Source organism: Cyprinodon tularosa, unplaced genomic scaffold (genome assembly GCF_016077235.1).
Source record: "Cyprinodon tularosa strain WSP-4 unplaced genomic scaffold, ASM1607723v1 ctg1393, whole genome shotgun sequence".
NCBI classification, from domain to species: Eukaryota; Metazoa; Chordata; class Actinopteri; order Cyprinodontiformes; family Cyprinodontidae; genus Cyprinodon; species Cyprinodon tularosa.
Window position 1 is genome coordinate 456 of NW_024038214.1, and position 26,898 is coordinate 27,353.

Here is a 26,898-nt window from a genome sequence, read left to right on the forward strand (position 1 = left end):
CCAGACTGTTCTCTACATCCAGACTATTCTCTGCATCCAGTCTGTTCTCTACATCCAGTCTGTTCTCTACATCCAGTCTGTTCTCTGCATCCAGTCTGTTCTCTACATCCAGTCTGTTCTCTACATCCAGTCTGTTCTCTACATCCAGACTGTTCTCTGCATCCAGACTGTTCTCTACATCCAGACTGTTCTCTACATCCAGACTGTTCTCTACATCCAGTCTGTTCTCTACATCCAGTCTGTTCTCTACATCCAGACTGTTCTCTACATCCAGACTGTTCTCTACATCCAGTCTGTTCTCTACATCCAGTCTGTTCTCTACATCCAGACTGTTCTCTGCATGCAGTCTGTGGCATTAAACCTTGGTATTGAAGTCTATGGCTGCATCATAAAACGTGAACATGTCAGAAGTTTGTCAGAGCGTCTCAGGTGGATGGGAAGAGTCATACTCAGCCAGATGAACCATCAGCTCCTCCATGTTATATCCAGTCTTGGCACTGCACTCATGAAAAAAAGCCTGGTAATGCTGCACAAAGACAAACAACAAACATTTGATTTATCCTGATTTTGGGATGAAGTTGGTTTCATATTGGCAGCAGCTTGGAGCGAATCAGTGCAGAAAGTTCTTTGAATATTCAAACGCTGCTCACCTCTGCCAGCCTCTCTCCTTCTGCTCGCATCACTTCTCTGTTGGCATCGTCTGCTAAGTCCACCTTGTTTCCCAGCAGCATCAGAACAGTCCCTTCACACATCTTATCCTGCAGAAAACAAACAAACAACTAGAAAAAAAGCTCCTTCTGCTCAATGAGTTTTTGGGGTTTACATCATTTTAAAACCACCAAGGTTTATGGTTCTCATTTGCTTCAATAAGCTCGCCGTCTATTCAAATGACAGATTTGCATTCGGCAACTCCGCCCACTTACCCTCACAGAATCCAACCATCCTCTCACCGCCAGGAAGGAGGCGCCATGCGTGACGTCGTACACGGCCAGGATGCCGTCCGCCTTCCGGTAATATTGTTCAGTGATGCTGCAGAACCTGCAGAATTCAAACTAGAACCAGAAACTAGAACTGGTTACAGATTCTGCAGCTTAAAGCGAGGAATCTGACCTCTCCTGGCCCGCCGTGTCCCATAGCTGCAAAGTGATGGCGGTGGAATCCAGAACTAAAGTCTTCATCTGGAAATCTATACCTGAAAATTAAACTATTTCATCAAAACAGCCTCCGACAATCTGACTGCAGCTAAAACCTGATTTAACTCACAGCACAGACATGGAGGAACACAGAGTTTCTTTTTTAAGGGATTTAACACCTTTTTATAGTTATACATGTTTTAGATTTGGTCACACTAATCAGAAGGATATCCTGGAGGGGAAACTGTTAGAGGCTAAAAAAAAAAGACTGAACACTGTGGTGGAGGTTTGCTTTCCATACCTTAATGCACAGTATTTAATGTGCATTCAAACCATTTTAATCAAAGTATTTTCATGAGTTAGAATGGTCTAGTCAAAGTTCGGACATAAATCCCTTTAAGAAGGTTTGGGTTTCTAAAGGTTGCTGGAAACATTCAGCTCATTCTGCGTTTCCCTGAAAACTCTGCACCCTGCTGGTCGAACATTAAACTGCACTGGCAGCTTTATTCTGAAGCTTGCAGTAGAAATGTGACAAAATGCTAAAAAGTTCAAGGAGACGAATACTTTAGTAAAATCTTCCGTTTCCTCGGCTGTTTTTTTTACTTCATTCAGAGTTTATTTTCTAACCCTCCTCCCTCCCTCCTGGCGTCCAGCAGCAGCTCCCATGTGACCCAGCGTAAACACCAGGCGTGTATTTCTGTCATGACGGAGTAATGTGTCATGTGACTGTTTACACAGCAGGGCGTTTGGCCTCTCAAGGACAGACTACTTAAAACTCCTTTGCTGCTGTCGCATGAATCTGCCTGAGGAATATTGACTTAACTTAAACTCGTTTACTTTCAACAAGTCTGAGTCGGACCAAACAAATGCTTGTATATTTATGCCGAGCGATAAAGAAGCGAGGAGTTGAGCTGCGATGTTCGACCTGAACGAGTAAAACAGCTCTGCTCTGCATGATGGCTGAGAGGCTGAAGTGCCGTTTCTCAGACCTGCAGAGTAAAAGCAGTGAAACCTGATTCACACACAGTGGGTCAAAGGTCACCGGGTTCAGCTGTCAGCTGGGAAACGGTTAGACCACCGTCGCACGGCGCCGCCAAACGTCACAGAGGACGTTACCTCAGCTCTGCTCTCATTTTCTAACCTCACTGGTTCATCATGGAAGCTTCTCTCCGTTTTACTCCCATTTAAACCTTAATATTAGATTAATACTGATTCAGATCTCCACTATTCTTGCAAAAGTTATTGTAAAAACAGCATTTTAAGAAGATAAATGTTTTATACTTTTGAAACCTTTATGGTTTAATGTTTTCCATTTCTTGGTTTCTTTTTGTGCTGTTAAAGATGCATTTGTTTTGCATTTATATGCATGTGTTTAAACATGCCTTTTTCCGCACTGCTGCTGCTGTTCCTGCTAAAAGTCTTTACATAAAGTTAATTTGAAATGCAGCAGCATGTTCTCAAAGGAAAAACTGCAGCATTGCATGAAACCAGCAGCGTTAAAGGGATCAAAAATCTTTCTAGATCCACATCTCTTTGGTTTGGTTTTATTCTGTGTGTTTTAGATCTGGTGGCTGAGATTACAGGTGCTTTGCTTTGTTCCTGTTGAACCACTTTTGGACCATTACCGATCAGTAACGTCCCATTTTGGCTTTCTGACCCATTTCTCCACATTTCAAACATGCTGCTGATTTAAACACTAGATGCAGCGAACGCTGCTTTAACTGGGAATCGTGAGAGAAACAGTCCAACAGCCTCACAGGTCGTTTAACATCAGCTAAAAATGCTTTTTCACATTTTTTTATTTCTATTTGGCTGCTTATGATCAAAGTACAGAGATTAGGGCTCCTACAAAGGCAGTCATTCTATCTTTATTTATATGATTCAATATTTCACTGCTTTAGTTAAGAGTTCTAAATGATCTAATTCAATAATTTGATATAATGCATTCTTAGCGCCAACATATTTAGCAAAGTTTGCTTTCTGTTTTTCTGACTCAAACGTTCAATTTTCACTTCTTATGTTTATTTAACTTAACTTTTTTATTTTCAAATGTAAAATATTAATATATTTATCACTTTATTGGAGACATTTTCAAACTGAGCAGGCTTGAAACACGGATACTGGAAAGAAGAAGAAAGAGAAGCAGGCAGATTATCCAGGAAAGGAATACAATGAAGGAAGGAAGGAAGGAAGGAAGGAAGGAAGGAAGGAAGGAAGGAAGGACAGAAGAGAGCAGTGAGACACTGATGGGAAGAAGGAAAGACAAAGAAAGAATAAAGGAGGACAGAACTCAACAGGAAGCAACTTCCTAAGCGTTAAAAGAGAAACCGTTCAGGCAGAAGCTGAAAATATAGACGTATTCCTGAGCTAATCTAGATCAGGTTTCAGACGGACAGCTACAGACCTACGTTTAGCAAAGTTCACATGTTTATGTTTGTGTTGGTAGGTCAGCAAAAAACCAGTAACAACCAGTTTAATGTAGTTCTCCACCAGAGCTGTGGAGATTTTCAGTAAAAGAAATAAAAATTGAAAGCTTAAGTTACGTTTATTTTGATTGAATTGTACAGATAAGTTTGGCACAAGTGACTTTATTGCTGATTATTATTTAGACATTCAGGAAGAACAAATGTTGAGATTTAAACAGAACTATCAGATTCATTATAGAAATAATGAAATAATTCATTAATTAATCGTTAAGAGGATTATAGAGACTTTAAAACAGGCCTGTTTCATAAAAAGCTTCTTTAGGAAACCTTTAGCCGACTGATTATTCATGGGTTCATCACATTGATCAACTAATCAATTAATAGTTAGTTGCAGCCCTGATCTGAACCATTTCAATCAATAACATATCTGTGGTGATATGATGGAGGAAGTTCTTACCCACGGTGGAGGTGACCGTACTGCTGCAGTGTCCTGTGCAGTAGTGCTGAATGAAGGAGGTCTTACCCACCCCCGAGTTCCCCAGAAACACCACCTTGAACACTCGCTGTGGGCTCAACCGTTTGCTCTACAAATCAGAATAAATTTAACACCTTTACGCTTCTAGGTTTAGATTTCTGAGCGACTAGTTTAGATTCTGCCCACCTGCATGTGCACCGGCTCCACATGTTGACCTATGACCTCACAAGACGGCGGGCGCGCCTCGGATGAATCGGTCTGCTCCGACTCACCAGATGAGCTCAGCTGTCTTCAGAACCAACAGAGGGAGAAAAGCTCAATCTTTGGCTCTTCATCTCATGACGTAAAAATGAGAAACGTAAGAATTTATTGGTACAAACCTCCTCAGCGGCTTCATGTCTTGCAGCAAGTAGTTGCTTAAAATTGAGCCTCTCTTCTGCAGAGACTTGCTGGACTTTGGATTCTAAAGGTTTATGTGGAGTAAAAGAAATCAGAACCAAGTCCGTTTTGTAGATAATTTGTAAATTAATATTTTGGTTTTCAGTAAGAAATTTAACACAAATTAAATAACCATGAATGTCTTGTAGTGAAAAAAAACAGCTTTATTTAAAAGGAGGTTACGGAGACAAAAAATACTTTTATTTATTCTGCTGCAAAATAATTTAACATGAAAATCTTTTTTTTTTCCAACAATACACTTTTTATATATAAATGATAAATTATGTTATTTGCAATACTTATCCAAACAGTTCCTTGAATGTAAATGAAACAGTGGATGAAATAAACAGAGTTTCCTCTGACAGACATTCAGCCTGGATGGTTTATTTACTGGATTTAATAAAAGAAAAACATTTTTCTTCACATTGGAACAGGATGCTAAATGTGTTCTATCACAATCCTTCACTGTTTCCACAGAACATTGAGCAGATCTTTATTAGCTGCCTGAGAGCTGCTTAGTCCAGAGGATGGAGGGAGGCGGAGGGCTGGGCTCAGGTTGGGTAAACCTGCCTGCTCCACGGCTCCCCGCTCAGGTAATACGGTAACGGCGAGGGGGAAAGGACAGAGTGTCGGTGACTAACCATCTTAAGCGACTGCTGAGCATCTTTCTCATCTCGCAGATTTCTGTTCATATCCCTAATGAAAACATTAAAAGGAGATTAGAAACACTTGGCAAGAAATCAACATTGATAAAACAATGACGAGAATTCCATCTTTTAAAAATATGTTTTAACCACAAAATGCTAAAAACTGTGTTTGTAAAATAAACTGCTTCCATCCGAGCAGACCAAAGGAAAGTTTAGTGGAAGGAAGACATCTTTGGGTTAGAGACACAAGCAAGAGCTGCTGGAGTTTCTCCAAAATCCGCAGATTCATTCCTCAGCTGCGCATTTTTATTCTTTCCTAATCGGACAGATTTATTTTACCAGCAGAAGTTGGTTCCTTCCCACACGGTCAAAGTATTAATAACAGCTTTAATAACTCTGGGATACCAGAAAACCTGCCTGACCGGGTCCCTCAGAAAGGACCAGCTAGCATGCTAATGCAGCCTCCTTTAGTTTAGCATGCTAACAGTCGGAGCATCCTGCAGGAATGAGTCCTGATCGACCTGAAGGCTCCTGCTGCGATTTATTTCATATTAGCTCTGAGTCATAATCATTCCTTCTCTCTATATTTAGATTCACATACATTCCAAGTTTCTTTCTTTATGGAAATCAGATTTATAAAATTCAGTTTCCCAAATTTAAATTTGCGTTGCAGAAATAAATCAGCCTTTCCAAGATCTTTATTTCTTTGACAGAAGGAAATGAAAAATGCAGACAGTTGAATCTGTTTAGATGCAGTCGGAGGAAGAAACGTTTGTCGTCTGGTAAAAACTCACTGAATTTTATCAAACTGATTTCAGACAGGAGGAGAAAAAACTTGTATTTTTAAAGCAACCAGAATAAACATTTGACTTTTACACAGTTTTAGTTCAAATAAATTGATGGCATTATAAAGTGTTACTATTTGGGTCATAGTGCAGCTTTAAAATCTGTTGCATTAATAATAAAACGTACCTTAATATTTCCAGCTGTCTCAGCAGACTTTCCTTTTCCTTTTTGATGTTTCTCGATACCTTCGTGACATTTCTGCCGTGACCCACAGGAGGAGAGAGTTTATGAATAACCGATCTGCTGATTATTAACCCTTCATCTCCAGGTTTAATCAGATCAATATAATAAGTAACCTGGAACCGGCTGCCTGCCGAGCTCAACAATCTAAACATGAAAGATTATCCAAAGCTAAACATTTTATCCAGATAAGCGGGTCCAGTAAGGTTTAAACGGGACTAATCTAGTCGCTGACCTGTGCCGGGCCGCCTGCTCCTGGACGGCGCTGGCCTGCAGCAGGCTGAGCTGACGCAGCGCAGACTGCAGCCGCTCTCTGCTGCTCTCCACCTGCTCCTGCAGCTGGCTGTTCAGGCTGCGCAGCTGCCGGTTCTGCTCCCTGATGCTGCTTTGCTCCTGATTCAGAGTTCGGATTCTGGTTTGGAGCTGGAAGGAAAGGAAGAGTCCCGTGAAAACAAACGCCTCACAGGGAGACGTCAGCCACCGCTGAGATGCCCACCTCCTTCTGTTTGTTCATGGTGGTCTCCAACTCCTGCTCCCGCATGCGCAGCTCCTCCTCCAGCCGCTGGCCGCGCTGCTTCTCCTTAAAGCTGTCCTTCAAATCGGAAAGAAAATATCACAGCTTATAGAGAAACGCTGATGAAACTGTTGAAGGTTTCAACAAATCCTCCACATTTATTTCAACGTTTAGTAAAAAGAAGCTGAAACTATCTACAATAAATTATGTTTAGAATAAAAACAAATAACTTCAATTCGGGGGGGGGGTCCTTGGAAAAAACAAAACTATTCTATTCAGTTTATTTCTATAGCTCCAATTCCCATCATGTCATCTCAGGTCACTTTCCAGTTCACCAGATCATCCAGTCAGATTGATTCAAAGTTTTCTATCTAAGGAAAACCAGCTGATTGCATCGACTCATTGACTCTTCAGCAATCCCTCACACTAAGCATGCTTGTAGCGACAGTGGAGAGGAAAAACTCCCTTTGAACAGGAAGAAACTTCCAGCAGAACCAGGCTCAGTGTGAGCGGCCATCTGCTGAGGCCCACTGGGGTTCAAGGAGACAGAAGCAGACATAGAAAAAGAAGCATAGATACAACCTTTTAAAAAGAAAAAGAATAATAAACAAACCCCCCCCCCGATATAAATTTTAGAATGATACAAGGCTAAGCTACGTTTAGCCTCTCTTGCTAATAGGGAAGCACTCGTAATGCTAATGCTCGCTGTTTAAGGGCTGAAGGACAGAAGATTCTTTTGGGATAAAAAAAAAAAAAAAAAAACATTTTTAAAACCTTGGAACAATTATAAAGCAGAGATAATAATGTTTAAATGTTTGTAAAATATACCTGAGCGACCCATTTCTCTTTCTCCTCTCTGATCTGGCTCTCCATCTCCTCATAAATGGATCGGACCACCTGGTCGTGTTCACTCTCCCTTCTGCAGCACAGCAAATAAAAAAGAGTGACTCTTTTAAAACCTTAATCCTATAAACTGATGTACAATGCATCATGGGAGGGCTGACCTGCGTAGAGCTTGTTCCAGGGTGTCTCTTTCTCTGATGGCATCCTGCAGGTGGGACACGGCATGGACCAAAAGAGCCTCCATGGCGTTCAGCAGCTCAGGGCTGTCTCTCTGGAGATCATTCCACAGCGAGAAAAGCTCCTGCTGGCTGTTTGAAAAATACAAAACAACGCGCTTTATTTCACTAATCTGATAAATAAATGTTAGGAATCAAAACATGAGCTGAGTTTTCTCTTTCCTTAAACTCTAGACTAACTTTTTCCACGGGGAAAGTTTTGCCTAACTGGGATCATCTACAGCTTAGCGTTGGCTAACAGCAGCAACGTTTAACAGTCAAGGAGAATAAGAGATAAAAGACATTTGATTAAAAACTTGTTGGTTTTTGCAGCGATCCTTTAACAATAAAAATCCTCTTTTCATACGGATTCACATTTAATGTTTTTAAAGTCATATTCAGCTCCAACAATCGGACCGTTTTTACCGGCTGATTATATTCGGCCGATAAGAAGTCTTACTCCTTGAAGATCTTGTCCGCGCCGAGTTCCATCAGGATGTTAACGAATCGGACGGCGTTTGGGTCCCGGGACCAGTCTGCTTCCTGTTCGGCCTCCGCTCGGTCTGAGCCTCGTTCGGGCGCTTCCTCCACACCCATCAGTTCACCTGAAACACCAGGAAACACCACCGCGTGTTTTATATCTCCCAGAAATATTCACACCTCGCCCACTTCTCCTCCTTCTGTTTAACAATTAATAAAACAACAAGTACACTGGAAAAAATCCAAATCTAGATCAGTCATTTTTTCTTAAAATAATTGCATTTTTTCTTGGATTGAGGAGGTAAAAGAGACATTTTGCCAATGGAACAAGACAATTTACACTTAAAATTAGAAAACACAATTGCATTGTCTTATTTCAAGTGCATGTTATCGAACTATCTCATTTTAAGAGTAAAATTGCTCATTCCGTTGGCAAACTAGCTCATTTAACTGCTCAAATTAAGAGTAAATACACTTAATTTAAGACATTTTTTACTAATTTTAAGACATGTTTTACTCATTTTTAGATAATTTTTGCAGTGAAATGGTAAATGGCCTGTACTTATATGGCGCTTTTCCAAAGTCAGAAGACTTGACCAAAGCACTTTACGCTACATTCAGTCATTCACCCATTCAGTCATTCACCCATTCACACACACACTGATCACACACAATCATGCTGCTTTTCTAAAACTAAAATCTTTAAAGCAGGGGTCTTCAACGTTTTCCAGGCCAAGGAAGCGGGGACCCCCTAATTATATATATTGTATTCAATTGTGTTATATCAAACTGGTCCTATATGTAACGAAAGTAATTTCTCCGTGGGATTATAAAAGTATTTCTGATTCCTGGTTGAAGGGTCAGGTGTTGTGAATGAATCGGTTCCCAGCTTGAAAGAGCTCCTGCACTGCAAAAACATTCTACAAATGAGTAAAAATGTTTTAAAATAAGTGTATTCAACCTTAATGTAAGCTGGAAAATAAGATGATCTGCGAATTAAATGAGCATTTTTACCCTTGAAATAAGATAATTAGATATTATATCCTTGAAATAAGAGACTTCAGTTGTTTTTTCTTATTTTAAATGTTAATGGTCTTATTCCATTGGCAAAGTGTCTGCTCAATTTAAGAAGAAATCCACTTATTTTAAGAAATAATTACTAAATTAGATGAACAGTTTTTGCAGTGTGTGTGTGTCTCTGAATGTGAGCATTGATGACTGAAAGACATCTTCTGCCTCCATTTATCTGTTTACTGCAGTCTGTTGGATTCATGTTAATGTGGATTTAAAGACATTTCAATGAGTGGAAAAAATTGCAGAGGGAAAAAAGTCTAATCAAGCTAAACTTTCGCGACCCCCATGCAGAACCTCCATGGACCCCCTGTTGAAGACCTCCGCTTTAAAGTATGAAGCACATCTTTAATTTAAAGTCCACAAAGGCCCAATAGGCCAAACTCAGGGTGGAGTTTTTATGTTTTTACTCTCTTTAACGTTTTTTTCTGGATTCAGCTGTGGGGATGTTCTGCAGAGAAAAAAACAACAACTCCTCAGCTTCCGGTGTCCGGGAAGCTTAACGGAAAGCTGGACCTGGGGAGCCAATAAAAAAGTGTTTTCTTGGTTTGCTATCGGCTCTCTCACCAAGTCCTGCTTTAAACTCAACAGGAGTGAGGAATCCGTTGTTCTCTCGGTCCAAACTTTCAAACACCGTCTCCAGCTGTTCGGGGGACAGCGGCAGCTCGCCCTCAAGCCTCTGAGCACAGAAACAAAGACATTCAGCTCAACACTTTACAATTAGATGAAACATTAATATTCTAGCTAACTAGCTGCCCTACCTGCATGTCTCGCTTTGTGATGAACCCTTTTCCTTCTTTGTCACACAGGACAAACAGCTCTCTGGCCTTCCCCATGGTCTCCGCCTGCGGGCTCAGCTGCATGGCGGACGGCGAAGCCAGAGGAGTGCGTCTCTGAGCCGGCCTGGGACTGCCAGAGGGGAAGCTCCGCAGTCTGGGACTCAATGGGACCGCCTCGCCGCTGCCTTGGCCCACCAGCACCTCTCCATCGTTCAGCCACAGAGACATTCCTACAGAGAAAACGCTCCATCATTACATCCCGCCTGTCCATAAAACCACACGTTTCTGATCAACTGACACTGATGGTTATTTTGGCGCCGCTCCCTGGTTAAACACAGAGTGCAGCACGCTGCAACACCTGATGCTAAGCTAGCTCCAAGGCTGTTCTCCACACTACTTTTTATTACAGTCCTATCTTTTATCACTTTAGGGAATAATCCCTTTACATTTATTGCCAAATCAGTCCCAGGTTTGTCGCCATCATTTATGGCTTAGCAGGGACCAAGCAGCTGTTGTGGGAAAGTGCAGCAGGATGTGCATGAGATTAAATACAGGATGGTGTCATATGAGAGGAATTATGTGTTCCTGAAGGGCGGAGAGCAAAGCCAGAGGAGATGCAAATTAAACATTTGCAGTAGTTTGCATTGTCTAAACTGCCACAATTACAGCAGATTTGACTCTTAAAAAGCTCCAGGGGCCGAGCCATGATGGCTGCAGCTTGTTTTCCTGTTCAATCAGATCAGAACAGCCTCATTATTTCCTGCTGTTTGCAGGTTCTGATCAGCTGCAGCAATTAGTCCATCTGGAGCATCTGGACCGGATTTTAAAAGAGGACTTAGACTTCCACAGGATATCCGACACCTAAAGACTGGCTCCATCCAAGCATTATCATTCTTAATAAATACTGTGCTTTTTTTAGGGTGGGGGGGTTGCCTCGGTGAACTGCTGGTTAACACTAAATGAAGTTAAGCTCATGTTTGACCTTTCAGCTGTCTCTGCTCTGCTATCAGCAAAGACATAAAAACTAAACTCAGAAAATCGTTATAAATTATCTAAGCTAGTGGTCTGGCTGAAGGATAAACCAGATAAACAGACTTATGTAAACAGCTTGCTTTAAATTTAATGCGTCAGCTGAGCTCCAAACCAACCAGGAGAAAAACTAAACTTTGGTGTTTCTCCTGGTTGCTTTGGATCTGATCTGATCTGAACCCAAAGTTTAGCTGAACTTTGGGTTCAGATCAACTCCTGCAGACCCAAAGTGGTGCAAAGCCAGAGGAGCTGCTCTGCGTCACTGTGTGGCTCAACTGCGAACATATGTTCTGCAAAATATGGAGACTTCTGATAAAACAGCTTAAATAAATAAAAAAAAATACATCTGCTCTGAAAAAATAAACTTTATCTAAAAAGCAAACAAACAAAGCGAAGGATCGCAGCTTGGACTGTTTTATTGAGGTAATAGAGCAGCATGCCTCCACATTAAGAAAAGCCAAATCACATCATGGGACAGTAAAGTTCAGCAGGCAGTCAGTAGACTGACTGTTTCTGAACGGCACGTGCTTCCTGGCTGTTTGTTGCTGATCAGAGGTAGAAGAAGGCTGGTTACTCACCTGCTGCAGCCGCGTTCCTTCACTCAGTCCTCTGTTACCTTTGCTCACCTCACATTTTCACTCCATTTCTCACCTCGGCCGCTAGGGGGCGAGCGCGCAATTACCAACTTTACCGTAATGTTTGCTGTAGCTGGGAAACTGGGATTTTGTTTTTTAATTAAAAGACAAGCCATCTATAAAAAAAAGAAAATAAGAGAACCTTAAAAAAAGGCACAGGTGGTTTATTATAATCATATTTTATATTTATAGTCATATTTTTTATTGCATGTTTTACAGATATTTATCATGTCAACATAAACTAAAAATGTTACATTTTTAATAAATATGAATGTTTTGTTACTTTAGGTAGCTTAAATCATTTCAACTTTAACTTTTTTCAAATGAAAATATTTTCAATAAAGTGTATTTTATTTATTTTTATTATTTTCTTTGCATCTGGTTGAATAAACTACAATTGGGTAAAAGATTTTTGGGAATTTTTTCTCAATTTTCCTCCCAATGAGGTTTAGCTCAAACCTCCAGATGTAACTTATATATAAAAATTAAGCAGCTAAGATTTATTAAATGTCAGGATGTGGGATTTACTGGGCTTCGTTAAATTTAAATATTTTGAGTTTGAATCCATAAAAACACACATATCAGATGTGGCTAACCGTGTTCTTTGATTATGTTTGAGGTAAAGTTGATGTCAGTCTGGACATGATGAACATTTACACTGCAAAAATGATCTAGAAATAAGTCAAAACGTCTTAAATTAAATGTATTTACCCTTAATTTGAGTAGGTAAATAAGATTAATTGCCAATGGGATGAGGAAATTTACACTTAGAATAAGATAATTAGATAATATGCACTTGAAATAAGACAACAAATTTTTTTTTTTTTTCATATTTTAAATGTAAATTGTCTTATTCCGTTGGCAAAGTCTCTCATTTACCCCCTAAATTCAAGAAAAAATGCACTTATTTTAAGAAAAAATGACTTATGTAGATTTTGATTTTTTCCAGTGTAGGCCACTGAAAGTAGCAGGGATCCTAATGTCTGCAGGCAATGCCAGGCCTATAATAGAAAACAGAACAGATCCTGATTTTCATGCTTAGCTTTCAAGTCATGTTTCTGAAATTCATCCAAAAATAAAAATAACTCAAGGAACTTATTATTTTTCAGCTGTAGTCTCTGCAACATTTAATCAGCTCCTAAATGTAACTGCCAGAATCCTGCCGACAGCAGGAAAATGGATAAAACTCATTTTTACAACTTCTGCAAAGTATCCATCGCTGGATTTACCGTTTCTGCTTGGAAGTTTATAATCCTTAAAATAAGCACAAAAAAATCAGCATTAAAATAAATCAAAAATTACAAAAGTTTGATTAAGTAAAAAAAAAAATCATGACACAGACTTTGAATATATAGATATATAATTATATAAATGCATAATAGACGTATACCATAAACCAATTAAACATTTACTAAGTTATCACACCAATATATTTATATGAATGCCAACAATAAAAAACATTATAAAAACTGTTTATAAAAAAGAAACATAATTTAATGTGCAGGTTTATTTTTTTCCATAATTTTTGCTCTTCTGAGGCTGTGAAGCTTAATCTGGTCCAATATTCAGTCATAAACCTAAAAAGTTTAATATATAAAAACTATTTTCTGAGAATGTGTTTATTTAAGAGCAACTATGCAAAAGAACAAAGATCTAGAAAAAGTAGACTATATTCTATTATTTTCGCTAATATGAATAATAATAATATTGAAATGACATTTTATTCTCATTATTTAATTCTTCAGTAAATCATTTTTCCATCACCTTAAACATGAAATGCTGCTGAGCAAATGGGCTTGCCTCCCCTTACCTGGCATTACGGTAAAAATGAAGCGTTGCCATGGAATTACGGAAATACATGCGCAGGCTGCAGACCGGCTGGGGGGGGCTCTGCGTCCAACTTAAGGAGGGAAAGAAGCTACAGACTGACTTCCGGTGAGTAGATTCTCTTCTTTGTTGCTTAATCCGAGTTTGTATAACAGCAGTTTTATAAGCAAAGGTCTTTAGATTATGTAGAAAATCCCCGATTTATCCGCCTCAGAGATTACCCCCCCCCCCCCCCCCCCCTCCCCCAGACTGGCTTCATTAAAGGAGACCGAAGCAGATGGAGGAACAACAACAACAACAACAACAACAACACAGGAGATGGAAGCTTTACCTGCGAAATGTTCCCAGCGATAATCCCAGTTTTCTACATGGCTGCCTGCGTAACAGCAGGCTGCTCTACATACATAGATCTGTGGCTGCTCTGCATGCATGGATCTACGGCTGCTCTACATGCATGGATCTATGGCTGCTGAGGCACAGGACCTCCGTCCGTGGACCTTTCAGGGATCCTGGATGTTTTTATTGTGCAGAAAGTTTGACCTAGATCCGCCTGCTTGTTCCTCAGCCTCTATATTTCCCTTCCAGGTGACTGACTGATCCTCCTGATGCAGGATGCCATCATACAGGATCGAGCAAAGCAGGGATTCAGCCCATAGTTTGGATTTACTCCTGCTTCATTTGACTCTTTAATGGACGTCTTCTGTATTGAGAATGAAAGATGCAGGTTTAGAGAGAGTGAATGAAATCAGGGAAAGCGAAGGAGGACGGTGAAGATCAGGTCCAAGATGCTTCAGACTGGAAACTATTCCCTGGTTCTGCTGGTCCAACTGGTGCTGCTGACCTATGACCTCTTTGTGAACTCGTTCAGTGAACTTCTGAGAAGAGCTCCTGTCATCCAGCTGGTGCTTTTCATGTAAGTCATAAAAAAATAACCAGATAATACAAATATAATGACACACACACACAGGTATATATATTCCCTTTCTGAAGGATGCATCATTTTCTAGGATTTCTAAACTTTTAGGCTGCCATTTCTCAATTTTTGATAATTACTATTTTTCAAATAATTTAGTAAAATCTAAATTTAAAAATTAATAGAAATGTAGGAAAATCCAATCTGACAAAAAAATGTTCTCAATTATTGTACGATGCAGAACCTCTGATGCATAAATGAAAGGATTTAACCTGCAAATACTAAATAATAAAAAAAATGGCTGATTCTGATATTTGACGTTTGTTTCACTAGTAAATATATATCAAAGGTGATCCTAAAAAAACAAACATTTAATATAGCAAAATCTCAAAGTTCGACATTTTCTCTAATTTTCTTTTCAGATCCAAACATTTCTGACATCATAGCTTTGCCTTTTAATGATTTCTATTTTTCTGTTAACAGGAATTTATTTCTGAATGATTAATTCCAAGTATTAAAGTAAAGTTAAACTTTTTTACATTAAAGAAGATAAAATGGCTTCAATAAATAACGAAGGTAAAGGATCCCTGTGGGATTGATCGTCTCCACCAGCAGCTTTTCAATTTTTAATATAATCCCTGAAAACATCAGCCGCCATTTTTTTCACCCAGGAAATGTTTTAGATGTTTAAACCAGGAGGCAGAAACCTGCGTCTACTTTCACCAACATTAGTCTAACATAGATGCAGCGCTGCCCCTCCCCCACCTGTTGGCGTGTGCTGCAGGTCTGATGGCTGAAGGATGGATGCAACACCGCTTGTAGAGACGCAGACGGCCGTAGTGTAAAGATTAAAGGGGCGGCGGCCATCAGTCTTATTAAGGCTGAAGGCTTTACCTGAACAGTTAGCCCGGCTAACTTCAGATTATTGTTGTGTTACTATATAAAGAGCAGCAGATTATTCAGACTCTGCACAACTGTGTGACTTTATTTCCTCACGCCGACCATAGTGAGAGAATTTATCACTGAGTGACACCAGCACAGAGGAAGAAAATAAAAAAACTTTACTGACCGTTTCCTGAAAAACATCTGAACCTTAAAGTTCCTTAAAATACTCAATTAAACCTTTTCTTGTTAATTATAGTTTTGTAAAGATGTGTTTTAATAAAAGTTTTAACTGTAGAAGTTTTAAAAATGAAACATATTTACAGGAAAGGTGTCACATCTTCATCTCATTTCATTAAAATCAGCTCAGCAGGATTTATTCATGTTTTATGACGTCACCATCTTTGAATGACATCAGCGCCTGTGTTTGCAGCATCCAGGACATCGGCATCCTCTTCAACGTCATCATCATCCTCCTGATGATGTTCAACACCTACGTGTTCCAGGTGGGCCTGGTTTCTGTCCTGCTGGGCAGATTTAAGGCTCTGCTGCTCTTCTCTGCTCTCTACCTGACCCTCAGCATCTGCTTCCACTGCTGGCTGCTGGTACGGCGACGCCTTCACACGGTCACACACAACCAGAAACAGATTTAAATGATTAATTAGCTGTTTTAAGCGTTAATTGGGTTCTTTCGAAAGCTCAGTATTGATCGGATCTCTGTCAGCCTCTGGAATCAAACAAACTTGAACTGAACCCGTCTGACAACAGGAAGTAGAACATCAACACGTCAGTGACTTCAGCAGCTCTACTCATCCAGAACCACACGCAAAGCTCTATAGAGCTGCAGATATCAGGGATTAAATGCCTTTAGGGGGAAACTTTGGTCAAAGATTGTCGCAAAATATCTAAACATAGATTTACGGAAGCAGCCGTTCAAAATGTTCCTTCCCATCAAACGGCAGACGAATAGCGGCCCCGCTTCCCTCCATCTTCCAGCCCCTGCAGTGACCCCCCCCCCCTTACACATTTTTATATACTCCACCCTTTCACTGAATTACAGGGTCTGACCAGCAGATGGCGCTTCTCTTTAGAGCTTAATGTCCACAAATCATGACAGAATATTTAATACAAAGATTGATGTTTAAAAAGGAATTGTAGGGGACCAGCCAAGGGCCCATTAAGGACCAGCCAAGGGCCCATTAAGGACCAGCCAGGGGCCCATCAAGGACCAGCCAGGGGCCCCATCAAGGACCAGCCAGGGGCCCATCAAGGACCAGCCAGGGGCCCATCAAGGACCAGCCAGGGGCCCATTAAGGACCAGCCAGGGGCCCATCAAGGACCAACCAGGGGCCCATTAAGGACCAGCCAAGGGCCCATCAAGGACCAGCCAAGGGCCCATTAAGGACCAGCCAAGGGCCCATTAAGGACCAGCCAGGGGCCCATCAAGGACCAGCCAGGGGCCCCATCAAGGACCAGCCAGGGGCCCATCAAGGACCAGCCAGGGGCCCATTAAGGACCAGCCAGGGGCCCATCAAGGACCAACCAGGGGCCCATCAAGGACCAGCCAGGGGCCCATCAAGGACCAGCCAGGGGCCCATTAAGGACCAGCCAGGGGCCCATCAAGGACCAGCCAGGGGCCCATCAAGGACCAGCCAGGGGCCCATCAAGGACCAGCCAGGGGCCCATTAAGGACCAGCCAGGGGCCCATCAAGGACCAGCCAGGGGCCCCATCAAGGACCAGCCAGGGGCCCATCAAGGACCAGCCAGGGGCCCATTAAGGACCAGCCAGGGGCCCATCAAGGACCAACCAGGGGCCCATTAAGGACCAGCCAAGGGCCCATCAAGGACCAGCCAAGGGCCCATTAAGGACCAGCCAAGGGCCCATTAAGGACCAGCCAGGGGCCCATCAAGGACCAGCCAGGGGCCCATTAAGGACCAGCCAAGGGCCCATTAAGGACCAGCCAAGGGCCCATTAAGGACCAGCCAAGGGCCCATTAAGGACCAGCCAGGGGCCCATCAAGGACCAGTCAGGGGCCCCATCAAGGACCAACCAGGGGCCCATCAAGGACCAGCCAGGGGCCCATCAAGGACCAGCCAAGGGCCCATCAAGGACCAGCCAGGGGCCCATCAAGGACCAGCCAGGGGCCCATTAAGGACCAGCCAGGGGCCCATCAAGGACCAGCCAGGGGCCCCATCAAGGACCAGCCAGGGGCCCATCAAGGACCAGCCAGGGGCCCATTAAGGACCAGCCAGGGGCCCATCAAGGACCAACCAGGGGCCCATTAAGGACCAGCCAAGGGCCCATCAAGGACCAGCCAAGGGCCCATTAAGGACCAGCCAAGGGCCCATTAAGGACCAGCCAGGGGCCCATCAAGGACCAGCCAGGGGCCCATTAAGGACCAGCCAAGGGCCCATTAAGGACCAGCCAAGGGCCCATTAAGGACCAGCCAGGGGCCCATCAAGGACCAGTCAGGGGCCCCATCAAGGACCAACCAGGGGCCCATCAAGGACCAGCCAGGGGCCCATCAAGGACCAGCCAAGGGCCCATTAAGGACCAGCCAGGGGCCCATCAAGGACCAGCCAGGGGCCCCATCAAGGACCAACCAGGGGCCCATCAAGGACCAGCCAGGGGCCCATCAAGGACCAGCCAGGGGCCCCATCAAGGACCAACCAGGGGCCCATCAAGGACCAGCCAGGGGCCCATCAAGGACCAGCCAGGGGCCCATCAAGGACCAGCCAGGGGCCCATTAAGGACCAGCCAGGGGCCCATCAAGGACCAGCCAGGGGCCCATTAAGGACCAACCAAGGACCAGCCAGGGGCCCCATCAAGGACCAGCCAGGGGCCCATTAAGGACCAACCAAGGACCAGCCAGGGGCCCATCAAGGACCAGCCAGGGGCCCATTAAGGACCAACCAAGGACCAGCCAGGGGTCCATCAAGGACCAGCCAGGGGCCCATCAAGGACCAACCAAAGACCAGCCAGGGGCCCATCAAGGACCAGCCAGGGGCCCATCAAGGACCAGCCAGGGGCCCATCAAGGACCAGCCAAAGACCAGCCAGGGGCCCATCAAGGACCAGCCAGGGGCCCATCAAGGACCAGCCAGGGGCCCATCAAGGACCAACCAAAGACCAGCCAGGGGCCCATCAAGGACCAGCCAGGGGCCCATCAAGGACCAGCCAGGGGCCCATCAAGGACCAGCCAGGGGCCCATTAAGGACCAGCCAGGGGCCCCATCAAGGACCAACCAAAGACCAGCCAGGGGCCCATCAAGGACCAGCCAGGGGCCCATCAAGGACCAGCCAGGGGCCCCATCAAGGACCAACCAGGGGCCCATTGAGGACCAACCAAGGACCAGCCAGGGGCCCATCAAGGACCAGCCAGGGGCCCATTAAGGACCAACCAAGGACCAGCCAGGGGCCCATCAAGGACCAACCAAGGACCAGCCAGGGGCCCATCAAGGACCAGCCAGGGGCCCATTAAGGACCAGCCAGGGGCCCATTAAGGACCAACCAAGGACCAACCAGGGGCCCTTTAAAAGAAGTGGGGAAATGTTGAAAGGCTCCTACTGTAAGACTGATGGAGGCAGTTATTTCCGCTAAGTTTAATCCAGTTTAAACTTAATCCAGTTTAATGCTGCGCGATTCGTTTCCTTCTTAGTAAAACGGTTGAGTCGGTTTGGATAAATTGATCTTATTATTAAATCAAAGCGACATTTTAAATCTGTTTCTGAGAAGTTCGTATTCCAAGTGTATTCTAGGTGTTTTATCTTCCTGTTCCCAGAACCTCCGATGGTTGGACTCCAACCGTTTCGTGTGGACAGACGGTCTCCTGGCTCTCTTTGTTTTCCAGAGGACAGGTAAGTCCTCCCATTAGTCTCACAGATCCAGACCTCAGTGTCTGTCCCACTAACAGTTCCTGTCCTTCACCAGCGGCCGTGTTCTACTACTACTTATACAAGCGCACAGCCGAGCACATGGGGGACCCAAGGCTCTACGAGGACTCCATGTGGCTCAGGGAGCAATTCGCCAGAGCTCGCCAGTGACGGCGGGAGGAGACGACCATTGAGGACCGGACTGGGCAGGCTGATGGGGGACTGGGAGGACCAGACTGGGCAGGCTGATGGAGGACTGGGAGGACCATTGAGGACCAGACTGGGCAGGCTGATGGAGGACTGGGAGGACCATTGAGGACCAGACTGGGCAGGCTGATGGAGGACTGGGAGGACCATTGAGGACCAGACTGGGCAGGCTGATGGAGGACTGGGAGGACCATTGAGGACCAGACTGGGCAGGCTGATGGAGGACTGGGAGGACCATTGAGGGGGACCTGTTATCCTTGCAGTCTGACGTTGGTCTGAAATGTGTTGGAATATAAGAAGAGGATGGATGGTCAGAGAAGGACTGATGTTTACTGGCTGCTTGCTGTGAGCGCGGCGCTGTGAGCGCGGCGCTGGCAGGCGAGCCACAGGCGGCTCATGAGGACCAGCATTCATCAGGATTCAGCCTGTTCATCTTTGTGGCCTTTTAAAATAATCAACCAGACTTCCTGCAAATGAACGAATGGTTCAACTTTAGTCTGCCTTCATGTTCTGTCCTGTTTTCTACCCATCCACCCCCTTAGCAGCTGTACCCCCCCCCCAGGCTGCCTTAGTGCTGTTTACATGTTAAACATGAATTAAACCAGACATCTGATGTGCATTCTCTACAGGTTTCTAGTTGGATTCTTCTAATTTTGTATTAAATAATCCTTGTGGAACTGAGGTGTAATCCTTCATTAGTGGACGGTCAGTTTGATCCAGCAGACAAGGTGAACCGGCTGCCCTATTTTTAACCTAAAGATTAATCAGGGATTGAGGTTTTAAAGCGCCGCTAGTGAAACGCTTCGCAAATAGCCTCCAGTGTGACAAAATAAGTTCACTATTCTTAGCCTGCTTAGAGCTGCAGGCGGGTAATAAAGTCACCAATGGTTCCCCCCCCGCAGTCTCTATAAATGTCCCACTGAGCACTAAATCCATCTTTATACGCCGCCGCCGAAAGCTCTGCATGTTTCTGGGTGAACAGAAACTTTTTCTCACTAATGGAAATATGTAGAGGCAGCCATGTTTATTTTCAGCAGGAACCTTTAGGTCAGTTTAATACTATTAATATGATTAATTTTGATTTTCTGGAGTTTTTAAACGACACTAGTGGCTCTTTTTTTCAACAGAAGGCTGACAGGAAAGAGGGTATGAGAGAGAGGGAAAGGATCACAGGTCGGATTCGAACCCGCATCGCCGCCTCCGTACATGGTTCGTTCACGTTAACCCTTTCATATCACTTGTTGATACTAAAGGGTTACAGCAGCATCCAGCTCAGGTCCAACTACAGGCCTTAAAGGTCTAAACTTCCCTCAACTGCGACTCTGGAGCTCCGTTTCCATAGGCCTTATGAAACCGTGCTGTGATTGGTCCGAGGACGGTAACCCAGGTAACTGTTGAGTTAACATGGCGCGCACGACTGAACCGGACCGCACTAACATGGTACTACTTCATCAGTGATGAAACTCAACGTTTATCATCGTTTCCTGCGTCTGGAAGCCCTGATTAGACGATCGTTTGTCGTTTCCACTTCCCAAAAGCTGAATCTGTCAAGTAAATCCACCAATGGCGGCCTTCTTCGCCCGACTCTCCGCAAACAATGAAACATCACAATTATTACCAAACTTCCTGAACGTTACGAGCGCCGCCATGTTGGTTTCCCTGCTGTAGTACCGTAGATCGCCACAGATCGGGTTCAGAGGGCAGTGTAAACGGAAATGTTTTCCAGTCAACCCCTCAGCATGATGCTCCCACCTCCATGCATCACTATGGCGCTCTCTCTACAGAACTATCGGTCTCCGCCAGTCACGTGACATTTGTTGCTAAGATGCCATTTTAGGTGGAAAAGGCGTAGTGTAAACAACCGCAGCATAGCTAAATGAAGGACTAAAGGCCCGTTTACATAGCAGCCTGTCCAAGATAAGTCATTACAGTTAACATAAGCCTGAAAACAGGGGCGGATTTAGGAAAATCGGTCTCCGCCAGTCACGTGACATTTGTTGCTAAGATGCCATTTTAGGTGGAAAAGGCGTAGTGTACCGCGCCCGAGGTAAACAATTGACGTCACTTGGCGGAGACCGATTGAGCTTTTCCATGTAAACCCTTTTTTCTGGTCTCATCAGAAAATTCCTGTTCTCCTGCTAAAACTGGAAACTTTATTTTCACTAAAGCTTATTGGAGAATTAAAAGTTATCAGATTAATAGCTTTAAAATCTGAATGATTTTACTGGTGGACTTTTTTTTTTAGCTGTAAGGTTACCGCTGGCAGGTTTGCCGTTTCTCCTCCCATCATCAGATCCTATAACCAGGCTCCACCGGGCGCCTAAAGCCTGGGGGGCAGTTCTAATAACATAACTCTACGTCGCTCCTAAATGTGTGGTTAGTTTCCTGATGCCATTTGCTCCCTCATTATTAGCAAACCTCCAAAGCCCTGAGGAAGCCTGTATTTATACTGAGGTGGTCTATTAATTCATCAGGCAACTTGATTAAAGTGAGCTGGATCCAAAGATGCATCAGATTTTACAGTTTTATTCATAAAAAACCAAACATCTCTTCGTCTTCGTTCTTTATTGCATGAAACTGCATCAAATGACCTGAAATCTGTGGTTTAATGTGACAAAATTCTGAAAAGTTTACGGGTATGAATATTTAGAGATGCTAAACAATCACTGATCAGGCAGAAAGACGGACGGATCCCGTCTACCGGGAATGACATCCAGAGTCCATGTGATTCAAAAACGTCTTCAGTGCCGAGAAATTAAAATGAAGCTTCGCATGTTCAGGATGTCCTTCGTCCCGCTGGAATGTGGAATAATCGTGGAATTCAGCCTCCTAAAAACAGGAAGCAAACAGAAACACTTTCAGCATGATTGTAATCTAAAGTCTATAATCCAGATTATATAATCCCTACCTTCATACATAGATGCCGACCCAGAGCAGTAAGAACAGAACACCGAAGCCCATGAAAAGCGAAGCTACCAGGGAGATCAGCAGCTCCTTATAAACATCCCTGGTGTACTTTGTTGATGTTACTTCATAACTGATGGAAAGTTCAGGTTAAATCGCACAGAAATATGAGCAAAAAAAGAAGACAATAAAAAAAGAACATTAAATAAAAGAATAAACCTTAAACTGTGGTTAGATTTCCTCTACATGACACAGTTTTATAAACTATCCTTCATTTATGTTCTCATCAATGAAAACATGATAAAAAAACAGAACTACCGTTGATACCAATCTAACCACCAAACTCCACCGCCGGGCTAATTAACTAACGCGCTGCAGAAAATGTAGGAACCAATTTATGCTTCGGTTCAAACTCTGACCTACAAGCATCACTGGAAGAGATTAAATTCACCAGAACTATGAAATGAAAGCTGAACGTTCCCGGCTTTAAAACACATATTGCTGCCGTTGTTCTGTCAGACCAACATACCCATAGTACCACGCATGCAGGTCGTCAGATTGCCATACGCTTAAAAAACCCCACCAAAAATGAATTAAATCGTTTTTTCTGTACGTGACTAAAGGCAGACTCGCCCGCTGCGGAAGTATAAAGTGTATTTAGAGAAGGGTCTAGCTGCACCTGCAGCCATCTACAAAACGCCTCCCGTATAAATCCCTCCTCCCGCCCCGCCAATCATCGGCGATATTGATTTGGACGTTTCGTCATCTGGGATGCAGCGGCTCGGCGGAGCAGAAGGCAGATTAACTGAAGTGAATCAAACTGAGAAAGATGCTAACTACTAGCAAGGTAGGAGTTAGCCCATTAAAAAGTAATAATCTCCTCTAATGTTGGGATTAAAAAGTTAAATCCAAGAACACATTTCTGTACAAAGCTTTAAATGTTCAAATGAAAATGCTATAAAATCCTCCTGAAGTAGCGAACCCAGAAAGCGATGCTTCCGGCTTTAAAGCAGTTTAGCTTTAAATCCTGTTTACCTCAGAGAGACTTTATGTTTTCACACATTCATAAACTAGCCTACCCGACTTCCTGTATGCTAGAGGAGGATCTTTTATTTCCGGGTGGATCCTCTCTATCAGTGGTCCTCCTAACTGTCAATCATTCTGGCGATGTGTTTACGTAAAGCCGTCCTACACGCTCGTCCCGTTATCTTTATCTGCTCACGTTCCGGCGTATATCTTTGGTGAGTCAGACGGTCACTGAAGCTCACCTTTCTCAACGTTCTTTGAGGGTCGGAAGAGAAAAAGGTCGTTTCTCAATTCACTAGAAGGCGAGTACGGACTCGTGTTCTCACCAAATCGGTTCCTGAGAAGAACCCAGGAAAGTCTGGACTCTGGGAGAACGGGAGCACGCAGAATAAATCTGGGTCAACTGGAACAGACGCGTACTGATGACATCACCACATTCAAAGCTCGTCTGGAGCTGCATTTCACTTCCTGTTATTAATAGTCTCTAGATAATAATAAATTATGACTTTTTTCATTTAGGGGAGGAATAATAATGAACATAGTCAGATAAACACAAATTAAATGAACATTTGGCCAAATAAAACAAAAAACTCGCCATCAGAGCCAGCGGTCCTTTACACACGGCTATGCAGAGAGAGGGCCGCTGCAGACGGGCCAACGTTAGCCCCGGCCGCTGCAGACGGGCCAACGTTAGCCCCGGCCGCTGCAGACGGGCCAACGTTAGCCCCGGCCGCTGCAGACAGGGCCAACGTTAGCCCCGGCCGCTGCAGACAGGGCCAACGTTAGCCCCGGCCGCTGCAGACGGGCCAACGTTAGCCCCGGCCGCTGCAGACAGGGCCAACGTTAGCCCCGGCCGCTGCAGACAGGGCCAACGTTAGCCCCGGCCGCTGCAGACGGGCCAACGTTAGCCCCGGCCGCTGCAGACGGGCCAACGTTAGCCCCGGCCGCTGCAGACGGGCCAACGTTAGCCCCGGCCGCTGCAGACGGGCCAACGTTAGCCCCGGCCGCTGCAGACGGGCCAACGTTAGCCCCGGCCGCTGCAGACGGGCCAACGTTAGCCCCGGCCGCTGCAGACGGGCCAACGTTAGCCCCGGCCGCTGCAGACGGGCCAACGTTAGCCCCGGCCGCTGCAGACGGGCCAACGTTAGCCCCGGCCGCTGCAGACGGGCCAACGTTAGCCCCGGCCGCTGCAGACGGGCCAACGTCAGCCCCGGCCGCTGCAGACGGGCCAACGTTAGCCCCGGCCGCTGCAGACGGGCCAACGTCAGCCCCGGCCGCTGCAGACAGGGCCAACGTCAGCCCCGGCCGCTGCAGACGGGCCAACGTCAGCCCCGGCCGCTGCAGACGCTGCAGACGGGCCAACGTTAGCCCCGGCCGCTGCAGACAGGGCCAACGTTAGCCCCGGCCGCTGCAGACGGGCCAACGTTAGCCCCGGCCGCTGCAGACGGGCCAACGTTAGCCCCGGCCGCTGCAGACGGGCCAACGTTAGCCCCGGCCGCTGCAGACGGGCCAACGTTAGCCCCGGCCGCTGCAGACGGGCCAACGTTAGCCCCGGCCGCTGCAGACGGGCCAACGTTAGCCCCGGCCGCTGCAGACGGGCCAACGTTAGCCCCGGCCGCTGCAGACTATAACATTTAAATTTGTCCAAAGCATATGCAGACTCAACAGATACAGCGCATGCGTGTTGACTCTAGGTATGCCGGTCTGATGGGGTATGCTGGTCTCACTGACATATCAGCTAATATCTTAAAGGAAACTCAGTTTATGATCCTTATTTAGAATCTGCCCTCTGACAGGTTCTGATGCTGCAGACAGACTGAGGGACACCCTGTGAGGGACAGACTGAGGGACACGCTGTAAGGGACAGACTGAGGGACACGCTGTGGAAGCAGAGGGAGGATACACGAAGAACCAGGCGGTGAAGAACATCCCTATGGCCAGCAGCACCACAGTGAGGTGGGGGAACACCACGGGGTTCACCGGGCTGGTGTATCTGCTCATAGCCTCCAGTTCCTGCAGGAAACACAAGCAGCTTCAGGAAACAAAGAAAAACTTCATCCGAAAAAAAACAACAACTTGGATTTATTTCGATCATTACGTCAATAAAGGAAACGTCATCACTCGTTCAGAAGCGCGTGCATGGCTGCTAGCATCTAAAGCTAATAGTCTAGCAGACTAGAACGCAGCGTGTAGAGATAAACCTAGCGATATAAATGCTAGAGCACCTTTCATAGAAATATAACAGAAATGGGAGAAATAGATGTAACTCAGACCATTTTGTAACGAAGAGATCCTCGCAGCTACCGCTCCAGATAAAAGGCCACGTACTGGTTTTTTCTTCCGGGTTTTTGCCTGAACGTAACAGTGACGCGATCATATGTAGACGCCTCATTGGACGCTGGCCGACGTGCCAAGAGGTCGGCCATCTTTGATCGGACTACAATTCAGACAGCTGCTATCAGAATAAACAGGAGGCGCTTTAGATCGCAAAGTGGATGAGATATATGCAAAGTTATATGTTTTGCAAATAAATATTATATACACACACACAAAGAAGGAGTCTATATATATATTATATATCACACATGCATAGATAATTGTAAAACCAACAGTTTGAAAATGTTTTGGAATAAGTTTAGACAAACTTATAAGGACAAAAATCCTTTAGTTAGACACAACATACATTTACTGTTCACTATGATTTGAAAAAGGTCTTGACAATCCCTCTATAGATCATAATAATCATTATCAAAGAGCAACTCTTAGAAATATTGAATAATAATAATAATATAATATATAGATATATAATATTCGTAAAAATAAATCTTATAATACATAAATATAAATGTTTGTGTTTATCATAACAATATTTATTTGCAAAATATAAAAGTGCATATATCTCATCCACTTGGAGTTCAGTTGTGTAATCTGAAAAAAAGGTAATTTTAGAATTAGTTTTGGTCTTTAAAGTTTGTGACGTATCAGAGATTATTGTAACATAAACTCTTTCATGTGATTAAAATGAAATCTAAGGCGCCTCCCGTTCATTCTGACAGCAGCTGTCTGAACTGTAGTCCGATCCAACATGGCGCCCACTAGGCCTGTTGGCCAGCGTCTAATGAGGCGTCCACGCATTTAATAGCCATGGACCCGATGACGTGTATTTACGTTTTGCGTCGGTTTACTCTTTGACTGAAGTTTCCCTTTAATCCGCAAAGAGACGCAACAGTTGGACCAAAATAATAGAAATCTGCTCATTTAATGTTTTCAATAGAAATCCTGTATGATCTACTGCCATCTAGCGGACAGAGTGAGCACTGATCTATCAGGTCAAAGGAAAAGGAAACACATTCAGGCAATGCAATAATCAATTTATTTACTGCATGCAGTCATAGTATTACAGCATATATTCTGACAAAGAGCTTTAATAATCAATGCTTTATAAAGTAATAATGTTATTCTAGCCAATCAATTGTTGCTTAAACTATAGTTGTTTTCAAAAAGATCAAAAATACCAAATGTGTGCCCTTGTTTTCTCTCTCCCTCTCCACAAAGTT

The 26,898-nt window shown here is 44.2% G+C and overlaps 3 protein-coding genes across 4 annotated transcripts; 1 reads left to right on the forward strand and 2 right to left on the reverse strand.

The window, feature by feature from the left end:
• Window positions 1-400: 400 nt before the first annotated feature.
• On the reverse strand, window positions 401-13,988 carry cracr2b (calcium release activated channel regulator 2B). Of its 2 annotated transcripts, none has more exons than XM_038278190.1 (17): window positions 13,870-13,988; window positions 10,030-10,277; window positions 9,836-9,947; window positions 8,178-8,322; window positions 7,664-7,810; window positions 7,488-7,578; window positions 6,642-6,737; window positions 6,381-6,568; window positions 6,092-6,163; window positions 5,114-5,168; window positions 4,415-4,497; window positions 4,221-4,323; window positions 4,017-4,143; window positions 1,111-1,192; window positions 924-1,038; window positions 651-758; window positions 401-526 (listed from the first exon to the last, which is right to left on the reverse strand). In XM_038278190.1, the coding sequence occupies exons 1-17, from the start codon at window positions 13,967-13,969 to the stop codon at window positions 416-418; spliced, it is 1,983 nt and encodes a 660-aa protein (XP_038134118.1). In that variant the 5' UTR covers window positions 13,970-13,988; the 3' UTR covers window positions 401-415. The 2 variants fall into 2 exon arrangements, with proteins under 2 accessions (XP_038134118.1, XP_038134119.1); XM_038278191.1 differs by lacking the exon at window positions 13,870-13,988 and adding an exon at window positions 11,655-11,806.
• On the forward strand, window positions 13,798-20,088 carry tmem138 (transmembrane protein 138). The gene is made up of 5 exons (XM_038278192.1): window positions 13,798-14,451; window positions 15,767-15,938; window positions 19,114-19,189; window positions 19,263-19,389; window positions 19,478-20,088. The coding sequence occupies exons 1-4, from the start codon at window positions 14,324-14,326 to the stop codon at window positions 19,373-19,375; spliced, it is 489 nt and encodes a 162-aa protein (XP_038134120.1). The 5' UTR covers window positions 13,798-14,323; the 3' UTR covers window positions 19,376-19,389; window positions 19,478-20,088.
• Window positions 20,089-21,959: 1,871 nt separating this feature from the next.
• tmem258 (transmembrane protein 258) lies at window positions 21,960-25,712 on the reverse strand. Its single transcript, XM_038278193.1, has 4 exons — window positions 25,615-25,712; window positions 25,245-25,354; window positions 22,320-22,448; window positions 21,960-22,240 (listed from the first exon to the last, which is right to left on the reverse strand). The coding sequence occupies exons 1-3, from the start codon at window positions 25,615-25,617 to the stop codon at window positions 22,322-22,324; spliced, it is 240 nt and encodes a 79-aa protein (XP_038134121.1). The 5' UTR covers window positions 25,618-25,712; the 3' UTR covers window positions 21,960-22,240; window positions 22,320-22,321.
• Window positions 25,713-26,898: the final 1,186 nt, after the last annotated feature.

Bases quoted from the DNA above. Each gene is read 5' to 3' on its own strand.
- cracr2b (XM_038278190.1), bottom strand. From the start codon at position 13,969: ATGCATGCAGAGCAGCCACAGATCTATGTATGTAGAGCAGCCTGCTGT. The intron at 9,948-10,029 runs GTAGGGCAGCTA...TTCTGTGCTCAG, and splicing joins TCACAAAGCGAGACATGCAG to AGGCTTGAGGGCGAGCTGCC. The intron at 7,811-8,177 runs GTAAGACTTCTT...TTTTTCAAACAG, and splicing joins GCGGACAAGATCTTCAAGGA to CCAGCAGGAGCTTTTCTCGC.
- tmem258 (XM_038278193.1), bottom strand. The intron at 22,449-25,244 runs GTATCCTCCCTC...ACTTTCCATCAG, and splicing joins TTCACCGCCTGGTTCTTCGT to TTATGAAGTAACATCAACAA.
- tmem138 (XM_038278192.1), top strand. From the start codon at position 14,324: ATGCTTCAGACTGGAAACTATTCCCTGGTTCTGCTGGTCCAACTGGTG. The intron at 14,452-15,766 runs GTAAGTCATAAA...CTGTGTTTGCAG, and splicing joins ATCCAGCTGGTGCTTTTCAT to CATCCAGGACATCGGCATCC. The intron at 19,190-19,262 runs GTAAGTCCTCCC...GTCCTTCACCAG, and splicing joins CTTTGTTTTCCAGAGGACAG to CGGCCGTGTTCTACTACTAC.